General features: G+C 44.1%; 1 protein-coding gene across 1 annotated transcript in view; it reads left to right on the top strand.

The window, feature by feature from the left end:
- The window catches only part of tmtopsa (teleost multiple tissue opsin a), a gene marked incomplete at both ends in the record, with an annotated part of 46,245 nt that extends 32,641 nt beyond the window's left edge, over positions 1-13,604 (top strand). Inside the window, 2 exons of the mRNA XM_080010459.1 lie at positions 6,247-6,480; positions 13,287-13,604. Of these exons, the coding sequence (XP_079866585.1) occupies positions 6,247-6,480; positions 13,287-13,604 (552 nt within the window). The remainder of the gene's footprint in view (positions 1-6,246; positions 6,481-13,286) is intronic.
- Between the last annotated feature and the right edge of the window lie 1,728 nt (positions 13,605-15,332).

A 15,332-nucleotide genomic window follows, 5' to 3' on the forward strand; every position in this document is an offset into this window, starting at 1 on the left:
GAAGGTACCTGAGAATGATTTGATAAAGAAAATAATTCTCAGAGTGGCCAAGTCGGTCGCACTTTAAAGGCCAGGACTTCATTACCGATAGCAGATGGTTGATAAGGTCTGCCTTTGGAGCCAAGTCGACTTTTCTCCGCCGCCCACCTCGGCCACCACCGCTCTGCAGCCTCCTGTCCTTTGTCCTACGTTCTACTTTAACCATCTCTCTGCCACTAAATGTAGATGAGCATTTTTTTAAGATTTTTTTTTTCCGTAAACAACCCTAGCGATATCTTAATACAGGGCCCTGGGATAGAGGTCCTTGGGAGCGTAGATAGGCTCCCCCAAAATATATGCTCCATACATGCACATTCTTCCATTCTTATGCGCCAGCTTTGTTGGTCGCTGGCTGTTAATTGAAAGGAAGTGTGAGGGATGCGTGGCGGATTTTCCCCGTGCATCCTGAGTTGCGTACCGCACGCAGTGATCGGAACACTCTGAAAGGTTTCCAGGCAGATCGTAAGGAGAGCCCGGGCTTGGTTGGCTGAAAGGTAATTCTTTATTTTTCTCATTAGGCCTCTCACGTACACGAAACGCGTGCACTCAATCCAATTTATGCGCCCGTCTTGCACAACGCGGGGTTGCACACCTGCTTGTATGTGACACGCTGTGATGATTAGAGTGAACAGGAGGCTCGTCACGCAGACAACCAAATAATAGCTTTCAGTGTCATCGCAAAGAGAAAGCCAAAGACCGGCTTTTTGTTGCAGAGCAGAGGCAACAAGTTGATGCATGTTGATTGTTGGCCCTCTTTGTCACCGGGAGGGGAAAGCCCAACAGGTGTGCTGTGATTTTATTCAAGCTTAACATTCATATATGCGAGCGGGTTCACACACTAACAGGAACGCATTTACACACACACAGGCACGCACGCACGCACACACACACACACACACACACATCAAAAACATACTATCATGCATAAAACATAACGTTCCTTGAACATACATTTTACAAAGTACCTCTCAATTTACAGTGCATTCACAGGATAAAAGACTGAATTTAATAGAAAAGACAGTACTGTAAAGCACACAAGGCGGCCTGATTCATCTAACAAATTATATCCGTTTATCTGCACGACGACTGCTTCGAGGCAAACGTCGTGCTGCCCCAGCTCTCCTGATAGGAAACAATGCCTCAGTGTCACTGAGAGATCTGCTCGCTTGTCCCGTGTGGTTGGATTTAACCGAACTCAAGGTGGACCGCGTCTTTAGATCTTTTGAGTCTTTTCAAGGTAGTCCGTTTTCCACCATGCTCGTTCCAAAAATCTGGAAATAGCTTTAGCCTTAGTGTTAAGTCAACCGCAGCGTTCTGCTTGCATTGACTAGACAACCCGGTCTCGCGCTTTTTCGTGTTCGTAGTCAGGAAAATGAATCTATGCAATCGTGTCCCCGCGCACGATTGACCCACTTTTTTGGTGCGACATACAACGCGATCTCATTTGAATGGGGTGATTTTATTCTACTTTAGAAGTGGGGAAGCGAGGGAGGATGTTTTCAATTTAAAATGCATGGGTTTGAATTTTGTTCTGCCCAGGACGAAATAAAAGCGGGACACGGGTTTTCGCTTTTGCTCTGTTGAATGGTCTATTAAATTCAAGGTTGGGCGAGAACCGGGATAAAGGGTCCTACCCTTAATATAGATTTCATTCATCGCTGAAGAGTTTATTTGCAAAAACAGAAATCTCCATTTTTACTTATTTCAATAATTCATGTTTTTTTTTGTTGTTTTTTCATTGTGCGAGTAATATCAATCAAACTGCAGTTGGGTTGCTTCAATGAAGTGAAAATAACTCAACAAAATACAGGTAACTTACAACAATGTGGTCCCTCCATTATATTTGAGTTGCGAGCACCACCGTGGCTTTCATGCATTGTCACCCAGTTCTGCCTCAGTACTTGGCAAGGTTGCGCAGGCAATCTTTTTTGATGCCCGGAAAACAACAACAAACAACTATAATTCTCTGTGAACTCACTGCCCCCTCTTGTTAAGCTCTTGGTTAAAGCAGTGAGCAATTAGTGGATTGAAGGAAAAATAATTGACATCTTTTTTCATAACTGACTAATTGTTTAAAATGATTTAAAGTTTCAAATCCAAACGGCAGACATTGTTTTTCTTTTTTTGAGATTCTCAAACATCAACATGTGGAACATTTTTCTGATTTATATCAGTTAGAAATGTATCTTTGCGTCTATAAACTTCAAACAGAAAAATATATTTGAAAAAAAAACCAAAAAACAAAAAAAACAAAAACAATAGAAGTGGAACAGTAGAAGTCAAAACTGGAAGATTATAACCAATGTGGTGCGTCCCTAACAGACTGAAAGCCCGAAGCAGCGTAAAGAAATAACATTTTAATAAAATAATCGGAAAAAGTAATTATCCACAACATGCTCATAGACATTTTAGCAATATTCAGTACTTACAAAAAATGCTCATAAATTACGTATCGCAGACAGGTATTTCTCCAGTCTCATTCAGAACGAAGCACTTGACCATCAGATCCCTTGTTTTGTGCTTTGCTGGATCGTCCCCTTAAGGTCTTGGCCGTTGAACTGGGATGATCTCCATGGTAGACAACGAGCGGCATCCTGTTTTACTTTATCCGTTGCGGAATAAAGCACTCTGCTTATCTTGGTTAACTCCTCGGTAGACAGTGCAGCCGCCTGACAAACTTTTTCTTTGTGTTTACGAGCAATGGAGGGAACTTTTCCCTCAGCGCGATAACACGCGTTTTTTTTATGCGCAATGTTAACCCCGAATACATTTCGGCTTTCCTGTTCTTTTTGAGCCTGAAGTTAGGAGAACATCATGGTCCATACCTGTCAACATTGGGATTTGTTAAATAAGGGAAATTTTCCGTCTCTTTCCGTAAGCGGAGCAGAGATCGCCGAGATGGTTGGTGCTGCTAACCCCGTAATTATAAAATTACGGGGTATTTATACGGGGAAAATAAACAACCGGGAGGACAGCAGGAAAGAAGGGTAAAATACGGGAGAATTCCAGGAAAAACCGGAGAGTTGACAGCTATGTCACAGACTCTTCACTTTTGTCAAAATTATCCATCCTTTAAGATGACTTTGAGCCAACGTTACGCCGATATTCCCTTTCAGACACATATCTCATGCTGAACAAAGCCGCAGCCATACTGCATGCTGATTTGCTGAATTAATTTATCAGACTGTGTTCAAGAACTGCTCTGGTCTTCGATGTTTTCTGCTGTAAATCGTGAACTGGCAATGCCTTGACGTTGGACAATCACAGCTTTTGGGACAAACCGTATTTAGGGTTCAGAATGTGTTTTTTGTTAAGAATAACTCACGACAGTTCGTTTTTTGAAAGGATGTTTCTCATTTTCTGCAGGGGAACTCTTCAAATACAATTTAACTGGATATAATAACAGCGTTTGTACGGCTGTGTACCGAATGTACCCATCAGCCAGTGCGGTAAACATTTCCATGGTAACAGCGAGCTCCACCGATCAGAGACATCCCTCCTACACTTTGGGTAGTGTAGTCTCCATGACATTGTGAAAAAAAACATGTTTTTCTGAAAACAAGGTTGATATCATACGGACTTAAGTAACAACGATAACTTTGGAATCAATTTGGGGATCCCCTGAGTGAAAAAGTACATGAAAACACCTGGGGGTACATTTGGGATTTCCAAAGATCTTATAGTCCTCAAGGTATTGCCTTAAGTTGTGTTATGTGTTGCAACAAGGCCCTAAATGGCCATTTTACTCTATAAAACTCTATTTAATCAATTTACTTTATAACGTTGGATAAAGTACAATGGCTGATTTTATTGTTATTGTGAAGGGAGGTAAGAATTGAGGTGCAATATTCTCAACAAGCAGGGCCGGCCCAAGCCTTTATGGGGCCCTAATCGTGCAGGGAGGTGGGGGAACCTCACTTTGACCTTGAAGATGGGTTATAACGACTTTGTGTTGTTCATTTTGTTTTGTTGTGTTTTTCAGAAAGAATTGCCATTTGCTCCTGCATTCCTTCAGTTGTCGTTATCGTTTTACACTGGAGGGAACGCCGAATAACATAAATTTTCATGGTGCACATGCGGCAGGTGAAAGCTGCTGTAACCAGTGCATCACGTGTGCACGTGAGCTGTCACATATGACAGAAACTTTTGTCAAAAGCGTTGTTCGAATGCTGAGGAAGATTTGTTGCAATATCTTCGCCAAAAATTCCCTGGCCTCAGGAGGGGTTTGGCCCGAAGGCATGGACCGAAATTTAACACTTCGAGTTTTTCGGTTGGATGTGTCAATACTTCAACGAGTGCACAGTTAAATTCCTGCGCTTTGACTCTTCATCTGCAGGACACGTGCCACCGATTTGGTTTCCATGGTGGTGCGTCGTTGCTGAATAGTAAGTGCTGTCGTTTTGGTTTCGGGCTGTGGGGCGGGAGACGGAAATGGAAAGCCGGCGAAAAGGAAATGAATGGCACATTGAGAACCTGCCAGGAAAAAAGGTGTTATTAAAGGTGTTATTATTTGATAAGCCCACAAAAGGCAGGAACCATTAGTTTGCTCTCTGACTTGTTGTGGCCATCGCGCAAACAACCTGTCTGTCTTGTAATTACCGAGCACTCGTGCAAAGTGTATATTTAGGCAAATGCCTCTGTGTGAGTGACAACGTTGGAAGTTTAGAGCCATGTGGCAGTTGACTGCGGATCCCACGGCTTTGTGTATCATGGAACGCAGGGGGGAAAACTTTCACATTGTGTCATATTCCTCAGATCATTAGAGCACACGCACACACACACACACACACACACACACACACACACACACACACACGCACACACACACACACACACACACACACATATATATTTAGTGTTTGTTGAAGTCCAAGAAAATACATTATGCATTTCGACTGTGAGTGCAAAGCGAAGAGATAGATGATAGAGTGATAGATAGAGGGCGTGAGAGACTTCTTTCTCCATGATGAGCTGTCATGAGAGTGATGTTTGATGGATGGACCTATGAAGTATTTTCTTCTTAATGTTTTAGTTATGCTGTTTTCTCCCCCTCATGTGTTTATTTTCTGCGCCGATGTTTGTCTGTACTGTACGTATGTGTCTCGGCTTCGGTTGCGAGGGCCTGGGCGCCGCAATACGCTGGCTGTCTGCGCTTTTGGACGTTTTTGTTTTGTTTTTCCGGATTCCCTCGCGCGCCTTTCCTTGTGCATCTCTGAGTGGCCCGTGAACTCAAAGAAAAAGACGTGGCACTATTGTAACATAAAAAAAGAGTCAGTCAATTTTTGTTGTCTCTACAGGGATAATATTGCGTAGACAGCACGTCACAATGTCAGTAGGCAGAGAGCAGACGGTTTGATGAGGACAATATTTTATTTTAACTGTTAATTTGCCGACATGTCTATGTGTGATGCAAATCACTTCCTCGTACCCACCTTCTCTCCCGTTGCTGTTTCTGCACGGCCCGGCGTGCAAGGTTGAAGGGGCCGTTTTCTCGAAGACGCTGTGATGAGTTTCCCTCCGTCTTCCCTTCCGAGTGTCCCTTCCCACTGCCACGCCACCCCTTTTCAAATTCTCTGTCATTCTCATTCTAATTCAGCCTCTGCAACGTCTCCTTCCCCTTCCCCGGGATCCATCCCAGGACTGTGTTTCTCTCTCCGTCCGCTTTTATCTTTGCTGCCGGGAATTCCAAGGATGGAAAAATACAAAAGTTTGGACCCTCAGTCGCGGCAAAGGATTTGGCAAAAGTACACATGAAAGTTTGAATACCTTTTTCCCTGGAATCTATGTGTATCCATTACACCTTCCAACATCTGGAAGAAATTCTATTAGGTATTTCCTCATACTTTATTAGGTATTTCACCGTTAGTATTAGAATTTGATTCATTAGTACCCAAAGCTTCAGTCGGTACCAAAACCCACGCGTACTGGGAAATACATAACCACAGCTGGGATACAAAGCAGAGGAATATAAAAAATATAAATATAAATATAAAAAAATTCATTTCATTTTGCAAATTTAGCACTATGTTTGTACTCCTCTTTTCTTGCCTCACTCAACAACCATCACCCTCCACCCCCACACCCCCACACCCCTCTATCCCTCATCACCCCTCCATCCCCATTCCCCATCACTCTGCCATTCCCCATCCCCGGTCACCCCTCCATCCTCCTTCACCTCCTCATCACCCCGCCACCGCCCCTGCCCAGGTGAGTGGCATCAACACAGCCATGACCAGGAAGCGGGAGCGGCGCGTCCTCCTCATGGTGATCATCATGGTGATCTGCTACCTGATGTGCTGGCTGCCGTACGGCGTCATGGCCCTGATGGCGACCTTCGGCCCCCCGGGTCTGATCACCCCCGAGGCCAGCATCATCCCCTCCCTCCTGGCCAAGACCAGCACCTTCATCAACCCAGTTATCTACATCTTCATGAACAAGCAGGTAAGACCGGGAGAAGGCTGTTTTCTTCCTCTTCCGCCTCCGCGAGATGACCGTCTGAGGTTGCTTGACCTGAACGGGGCATTCTTCTCTGCTGTTTTTTCCGTGGTGTTATGACAGTGTAGACATCTGTAATTGTTGTTATTGTTGTGTTGACCCTCTTGACAATGTGTCATCTAAAACATGTGCATTTAATCACCTTGAACAGTGTGTCTCTCAAGCCCTGTTCCACAGACCCACATGGCTTTCCATGGCACAGGTCCACGTCCAAGACTCAAAATTAAAAGCGTAACATCAGTGGTTGTCAAATGATGTGCCTCCATTCTAGTTGAATTAAAATACCATTATAACCTCAATACCCACATGAACATACAAAAAATGTGTCGATATACACACATTTGCCTTATATTTAAGACCTGTTCTATGGGTAAGGGGGTCTGTATTTTGGGTTCATTTAAAAAACCAAACAATAAAAAACCCATTTTAAAACATTTTACTTAACAACCATTATACTTCTCACAGCAAAGTGGTGAATGTGCCTGTTTGTCCTCCCCAAAAGAGGTGAATGCACATCACAAGGCCCAATAATGAGCGTGGTAACTACATAAAAACAGACAGTGAAACCAGGGAGGGAACAGTGCCTGGCTTATTTTTCCATTTACCTAAATTTCCCTTTCGCCAAATCTTTGATCAGATTGCTTTAATCTAATATCTGTTGAAAATTACCTTGACCCTTTTTCCCTTTCAGTGTGTGTGTGTGTGTGTGTGTGTGTGTGTGTGTGTGTGTGTGTGTGTGTGTGTGTGTGGGTGGGGGGGGGGGGGGGGGTACATTCCAAATGTCTTGAATAAGTTCTTTGTTGTGGTTCCTCTGATTACCCTCAAGAAAGCATAACTTGAACTTCGAGAGGAAACTGTGTTAGGACACCTGAAGCACAAGCAAAGAGGATCCACGTTGGCATGCCGTGTAGTTGTCAGTCAGGAATTCGGATTTCTCTTAAACTCCATCGGCTACTTTATTACATTAACCGGAGAAAAATAGAACCCAGCCGCTGCCCTATATGTGAAATTCAATATAGCATTATTTTCTCTAATCAAAAAATTAGCTTTACGCAGGAGTAGGAGGGAACAAGACTCGTTTCTGAGCCAGAATGTAAGGTTTGTATTTGCCCATGTTTAGTCCACGTACGGCGGTCCCTGTATCAAAAAGATTGTGTTTATTTAAAATGGTCCTATGATATTCAGGTCATCGGGCCAGAATGAGTGCTCTCTGCATCATTCAGCAAAGAGCGTCAGCCTATACACTAAGTGTGGTGCTATGGTGGAAGGTGCTTTGGAATCTTAAACTGCTTTATCCACTGGCCACTGTTTGGTCGCTGAGGACGGCCCATCGCCATTGGTGCACTGGATTTGGATGCCAAATGAGACTTCCCAGTTGTCGAGGAGGTTCTTCTTCTTCGGAAGGCACCATGGTGTTGTTGTTGAAGACCTCATGTGGCATGGGAAGCCGCGGTCTCCCTGGCCAGTTTGGTGGCCAGGGAGACCGCCTGGGTAAGGGCAGGTCTCCCTTGCTTTTTACTAAACTACTGCCTATAGCCATGGTGGCTTGGAGACGTTCCAACGCTTAAGGGACAGAGCTGGCCCAGATCTGCTTTGAACGGTCCTGTCTGCTGGCCTAAATTAATTAGAAAGGTCTTTCTTAAAAATTTTGGCGTCGGTGTCCGTCCCACGACTGACCTTTTGTGATAGACAAGAAAAAACTTGAAAGAAATTCCAACTTCCCAAAGTGTAAAATATTGTCTGTTTTTTATATTTGTTTTACGTAATGTTCATTATCGGGATGAAAAACCACAAAAGATAGGATCAGAGATTCATGGGGCTGGTGTTTTAAAGTCTAGAAGTCTCCTTTTGCTCCACAGAGACCTGGGTAAACAGATAATTCTGCTCGAATTTTCTCTCCCCTACGTTGTAATCTTCCTCATCGCTCTCATGCACTGAAGCACAAAATGCTGCACAAGGGAAATATTTACTTCTGACTGTCGAGTTGATTTTCTACATTTAAGAAACGCAACGTTAGAAATGAGAAAGCATAGTTTATCAAGTTATTACATTGTTTTTGTAGAACCGTTCGAGCGGAATACTTTCCTGTCCCGGCTCTAACTTTCCGCACAGCGACGCTGTGAGAGTGGGAAACGGAAGAGGGGGAAATGAACGCCACCTAATCGACCATGTTTCCGGACGGCCATGCCTGGACGTATGAGTGCCTGTGTTCCAGCCCCTGTCTTGTTTCAATCTCATGGCCCCCCTTCCTACTCACTTCCCACGGACGCCAGAACTGTCTGACCCCACGGGGACTTTGTCGCCGTGGGGTCAGAAATCACTGTCGCGCCCCGGAAAGGTAAGAAAAAGACAGAGAAACACGGACAGAGAGATGTCCTGTATGTCATTTTCAGTCTTCAATTCCTCCCAGCCCGTTGCTATGGAAACTGTGAGTTGAGGCGAGTTGAAGACTAAAAATGCTGTACAGATTCAAGTAGCAGCCGGCGTGTGCCCGACCCCGTCACCGTTGCCCGGACCAACAAGTTGAAAGAGATTCAGCGGTAAGTGTCGACTGAATTTGCTCTTTATTGTCTTCCGCCCAAACGGCCTGAGTAGGGTAGACCTGCTGAGAAAAGGTGTGTGCTGAATTTAAAAAAAAAAAACATATAATGAAAGAAATGAGCCAAAAAGTTATATTTGGGTTTGGGGTGGGGCGGGGTGATGTCAGATCTTAACTTAGGTCGAAACAGACAGGAGCCAATAAATCGTTGTATGTCACCCCATAAATTGTTTACCCATTTGCCGCCTTCAGAACGTCATAGCTGCTGCTAATGTCGCGTTGGGTAAAGTTCTCTCTCTACCAAGAGATAATCCAAACTATTTTTCCACATGATTCAGGAAGGAGTGAATACCAAAAACGACATGAGCGCAAGGTGTTGAAACTTGTTGGGATAATATAATATACTGTATACAACATATGGGTTGTTAGCACACATGACCTTCGGAGTGAAGTCTTGAAAAATCTTAAACAGCCTTAAATTGTCAATAAATTGTGATGGAAATGCTGCGGCATCCCACATTTTTAGATCCCAATACATTAATAACTGAACAAATTCAAAGTCGATTCCCCCCAAAATGTAATTGGTCAATTGGGGAAGCATCATTCCCAAAGGGGAAGTGCTTGAACACACACACACACACACACACACACACACACACACACACACATACACACACACTGTGCAGTCTCTGCAGAAACCCAGTCCGACCCCGAAGCGGAGCTCGATTATTATCATTCAGTTTCATTCAGTTCCTGTGGGAAAAATTATTATTTTTCAGACCTCTGTTCTGCTGCACGTGTTTGTGAGTATTTATTTGAAAACACTAATTGCATCTGACTGACAATTCAACAACCCTCAAGACCTGGCAGTGGTCCTGGATAATAATCTGAATGTGTACATCAATTGGAAATGAATTTAACGATCAGGCAATCATATAAATGGCCAAAGATACGTTATAGATAACAGCAACATTGTTAACATTCAGACTCCAGTGTTAACAATACCAATTGGATTGACCATTAATATGAGTTTAGGAAAAAAAAACACTAGACTCAATTGACTCTTCACTCTCTGAACAAACTGCCGTGATAGAAAACTTGATTTACACCGAAACCCGCGAAATATCGAACTGTCGAAGAGAGACAAGCGGCGCATTGCCGAGACAACGCCGTGACATTTGACCCCGGCCACCTCCCGTGGAGCGTGGGTCCAGGTTGTGGATGCGCGGATTCTGACAGCTCTGAGACGACCCTTCCGGAGTGGTGTCCGTAACCGCTCGCTCCATAATGCCCCGCTACTCCTCCTCACACGCTCCCTCCATCTCCTTGTCATGCGCCATCCTTTCATCTGTCACTCTCTCCACCTCTCTGCCCCTCTCTCTCTCTCTCTCTCTCTCCCTGTCTCTCTCTCCACCCGAGTGGCGATGCCTTTCGCGTCCCATTCAAGTCCCGCCGTAGCTCCACACCAGTATATATCACTCTCTCTCTGTCTCTCTCTCTCTCGCTCATTCTCTCTGTCTCGCACCCTGTCCACCTCATCCTGTCTTCCTCTCATCCTGCCTCTCGTAGTTTGGAAGGGTGTCGGAAGCCTCGTCCACAGCTCCTCGACTCCTGCGTGTCCTCACGGGATGTTAAAATTCTTTAATAAAATAGAGAATTGCTCGTAAGGGTGCGGAGAAACGCAGGTGGAGACCTAAAAGGTGTCTTTTTAGGACGGAGGAGGAGGAGGAGGAGGAGGAGGAGGAGGAGGAAGACAAATTAATTGAGACCCCTGAGTAAAGGGAAATAAAATACATTTTGCTAAAATGTTCCCTGACTTGAGAATTTGAAGGACTGCATCAAATAGAGTAATATCGGAGTATCTGTGTAATCAGATTACAGATGACATGACAACTCATGAATTCAAGAGCAATACTGTAAGAGAAATAAAGATTGGAAATAATTTGCTGAGGAATGATCGTGATCCTTCCAAGTCTTTATTAATTACGTAAAACTGAAATTGCGTATAATATGAACTTATTCTTTGCTTTTTTATGACTACTATTTGATTGTCCTATTAATAATTGAATAATTGAATTGAATTGTAAATAATTTGAGTTGCACTCTGTGTATGAAAGGCAGCTTAAAAGGTTATATAATAATAATAATAATAATAATAATAATAATAATAATAATAATAATTATTATTATTATTATTATTATTATTATTATTATTATTATTATTATTATTATTATTATTATTATTTTTATTTTTATTTTTATTATTATTATTATTTGGATGTATTTATTTACTTTATATCCGTATTCCTGTCTTCCTCTATCCGTTTCACTTCTAACATGTCTTTATTTCCTCTGTTCAAAACGGAGCAGCGTTCAAAGCGCGTTCAAAATGTGTCGGGCCGTGACGGCGCCATGGACTCCATCTCTTTTGCATCTCTTGGGGAAATGTAGTAGACTATAAGTATACGTGAAACTCGCTGAGTATACTAAGTACACTACGTTTACACAAGGGAAGTGACTTCAGAGTCCACGCTGACAGGGACTGGGAAAAGGGGGAAGTGTGAACACGGAATAAATCACGGCCTGGGTCCAAACAGTGTGTGTGGGTGCGTGTGCGTGTGCGCGCGTGTGTGTGTGTGTGTGTGTGTGTGTGTGTGTGTGTGTGTGTGTGTGTGTGTGTGTGTGTGTGTGTGTGTGTGCTTGTGTGTGCGTGTGTGTGCGTGTGTGTGTGAATACACCTGTTTTCTGTCTGTGTGGGGTTTGAGGCTATACGCCGGGGGTGGGGGTGCAGTAATGCCTGGAATCTAAACTATAGCCAAATGCCCTCAATGCATTGTTATGCTTTCAAGCTGCTGCTGGTGTCCTCATTTATTCAGCATGTGTCTATCTGTCCATCAAAAAAGATTGGATACCTGGACTTTGAGCCAGGGAAACTCAGGAATTCTGAATTGTAGCTCGGAGTGAAGCCCCAAAGATCTGCATGAGATCAACATCCTGGGACTTCCAGATCCGTTCCTTGGCGTGAAAAATAAATGCGGGGAGTCCATTCACTATTTATTCCGCCCTGACAGCCGGAGCTGCTTTTTTTTCCCCCTGAAAAAAAACCTCCGAGAGCGCCTGTCTGCTCTCCCTGGGAAGCGCTGAAATCCCTTCCCGCGCGCGCCTTTCCCCCGTTCGCCGCAGGCGCGCGTGCAGATTGGTCTTTCGGTGTTCATTTTTCCATTTTGTTTTGACGGTCTTTCGCTATCACAGAATCCGGTCGTAAAAGTCTGGCCGCGCGCGCGCTGTAAAAGACGTGTGTATCGCCGACCCGACGCACCCCGCGCCGGCTAACCTCGTTCCGAGAAATGAAGCTTTCGAATCTCATTCTGCAGTGGGTGGGGGGCAAAATGGAGTTATGTGACATTTCCATAAATGCAGATGCACAAATGCACACTGGCGGCCACATTAGCAAATCACTTTTCCGATTGAAAGTGAAGTAATAGTACCCCCACTCATGATTGCAAAAGTAATTAGTTCAACATTTAATATAATTTGGGAAATTTGCAAATAATTAGCGGCTGGCGGCGATATTTTACGCCGCGGCGGCTGAAACCCAACAGCTCCGCCAGCGGAACGGCGCGGAAAATGAGAAAGGACGGGATCAAAAGAGCACGGGGTCCAATCCGTCGTAATTATTTGTAATTATCCAGAGGACGAGAGGCATCGAGGATGATTGCAACACGGAAGGCAAAGAAAGAGAGAGGTAGGGGGAGAGGGAGAGGGAGAGGGAGGGCGAAATGGGGCAAATGATGTGCGGAATTAATTTTTCCCTTTCTTTTTTTTTTTTTTAGACGGGGCTCCGTTTGAATTAACTTAATTTATTAATTAATCAGACTCCATTCAATTAGTCAAACTCAGGTGATTGTAATCACTGATAGAGTTACTGTTTTCCCTCTTTCCAGACAAAGCAGCAGCGGCGCCATCCCTTCTTCCTTCCCTCGTTTACACTCCCTGTCCTCTCCCGCTGTGAAATGATGATCATCTCATTTTGTATAGGTGCGCCTCCTTTTTTTTCCTGTGTATGCAAATATGTACTATTCAAATCTGTGTGTGTGTGTGTGTGTGTGTGTGTGTGTGTGTGTGTGTGTGCGTGTGTGTGCGTGCGTGCGTGTGTGTGCGTGCGTGCGTGCGTATGCGTGCCCGTGCGTGTGTGTCCCCGCTCCTGACCCAGTTCTACAGATGTTTCCGGGCGCTGCTGCACTGCGAGGTCCCCCAGCGGGGCTCCAGCCTGAAAAGCTCCTCCAAGGTCGTCACCAGGGCCATCCGGCCCGCGGGTGTCAGCGTCGGCGGCGGCGGGAACGGCCATGGGCGGCAAACCAAAGACAACACCTTCCCCTTAATGGTGGCCTCGCTGGGGCCGCCGCCCACCTCCCTGCCCCAGCTGGTGGAGCCCACGCTGGAGCCCAACGCCAACGCCGCCCAGGTGCCGTCCGACGACGACGTCGGCAAACCTGTGGTGGTGGCGCTGGAGGCCCACTACATCGGCTGATCCGTCACAACCACACCCCCCCGCCCCCACCCCCCACCCCCGCATGACCAGGAAGTCGCTGATAAAGAGAAAGGTGGTCTTGTTTGAGGCCTGCGGTCCGGTGGGACTTGTATTGGACGGATTTCAAAGAGTAGAGGAAGCCCCACAGCCTGCGGTGAGGAATCCCGCCCTCAAGCTCTGGCCGGTTCCTCCGTTTTGAAGAGAGGGAGAGAGATTTGAGATGCATCTTACAGTCGGGGAAAGATAGGCAGAACACACAAAAGATTGCGGACGAAGGGAGGAGATTGTGCGGGAAAGAAAAATAATAATAACCTGAGCTGCAGCGTGCGCGTACCGTATCACCCATAGTGTTTTTGTTTTCAGCTGTCACTGCAGCTTCTAAATCACATTAGGAAAACAAATCTCCGCCTACCCTACAGTGTAAGTATTTTCCTGTTCTGTAGTAGCTTTTGTAAATTGTAAGATAATGAAAGCGAATATGTGACCATGAGGCACGATAAAAGAGGATGTACTGTTAACGTTGCTGTTTTTTGTTTTTCTTTACATTTTTACATATTTTCACATTTCATCGTTTTCTTGATTGATTTCACTTTTTTTTCCCGTTGCCCGACACTTCAACACACTTTTTCAGCGTTGACCAATTAGTAGCATTGTTAGCATGTATTGTATTTTTTTTTAAATAAAAAACATTTTGTGTGAATACGCAAAATAAATTTAGCAGCTGCTTGTGCCATTTCATTTGGAAATAGAAATAAGTGCATGTACAGGAATGTTTTTTATATTTTCTCCAATATTTGTATATATGTTATGTATTGATATTGAATAAGACACTGAGCAATATAAGATTACTGATCGATTCATTGATCTATAATAAGAAGTGTTGTGCAGTTAGTTTTAATCATTAATTGGTTGCATTGCTAAATAATTATACTTTATTAAGAAGAGGAATGTATAAATCTATGTTTGGTGAGAGATAAATAAAACATATTGAAATATTGTAAATAAAAATGTATCTATTCAGAGATCAGGTTTAAGGGCTTGGCACTAAGGGCTCTGAATCCACAGAGGGTTGCGTGCCTTGCTCATAGTGCTGGGAAGCAAGGTGCAGCATCCCTCACATGCAAATCGACACAAATGCACATCCAGACATTATTCCTATTAATAATGTGCCTGTTTGAAATTCCCCAGCGTCCAACCGACTCCAAGTTTTTAAGAAAAGTCCTTTTCAGTTTTGCTGTAATTTACAATGGATTTGAATAGTAAAATTGTTATTATTTGGACTATGTTATCGTTTAGTAAAATCTTCCCATTAACTGTTCTCTTCCTTTTTTTCTAACATGGGAAAAAAATACATCAGAGGTGGAGCTTGGTGTAATGCATTAATGTTTCACAGTACAACTTACATGGATTTGCACGTAATGAATCTCATCTAGAATCCCTTAAAGGGGACCTATTATGCTATTAATATAGGTCTCTGAGGTTGCCAAAACATGTTTTGAGAGGCCCTGAGTTCTGTGAGCCAATGGGATTTGAGCATTTCTTCCGGGTTCTGTTGATTTTAGTCCGTCAACTTTAACAGATTTCACCTCATCAGTCCACCACAATCTGTTTCTGCACAATTTGAGGCAAGACATAAGCAACCCATTTGCTGAATCTTCACTCATTTTAGATCTACAAGGCCTCATTTAAAAGCTTGTTCCGACTTTCGTTGCCGACACCCACTCAGAC

Source organism: Zeus faber (assembly GCF_960531495.2).
Source record: "Zeus faber genome assembly, chromosome: 12".
NCBI classification, from domain to species: Eukaryota; Metazoa; Chordata; class Actinopteri; order Zeiformes; family Zeidae; genus Zeus; species Zeus faber.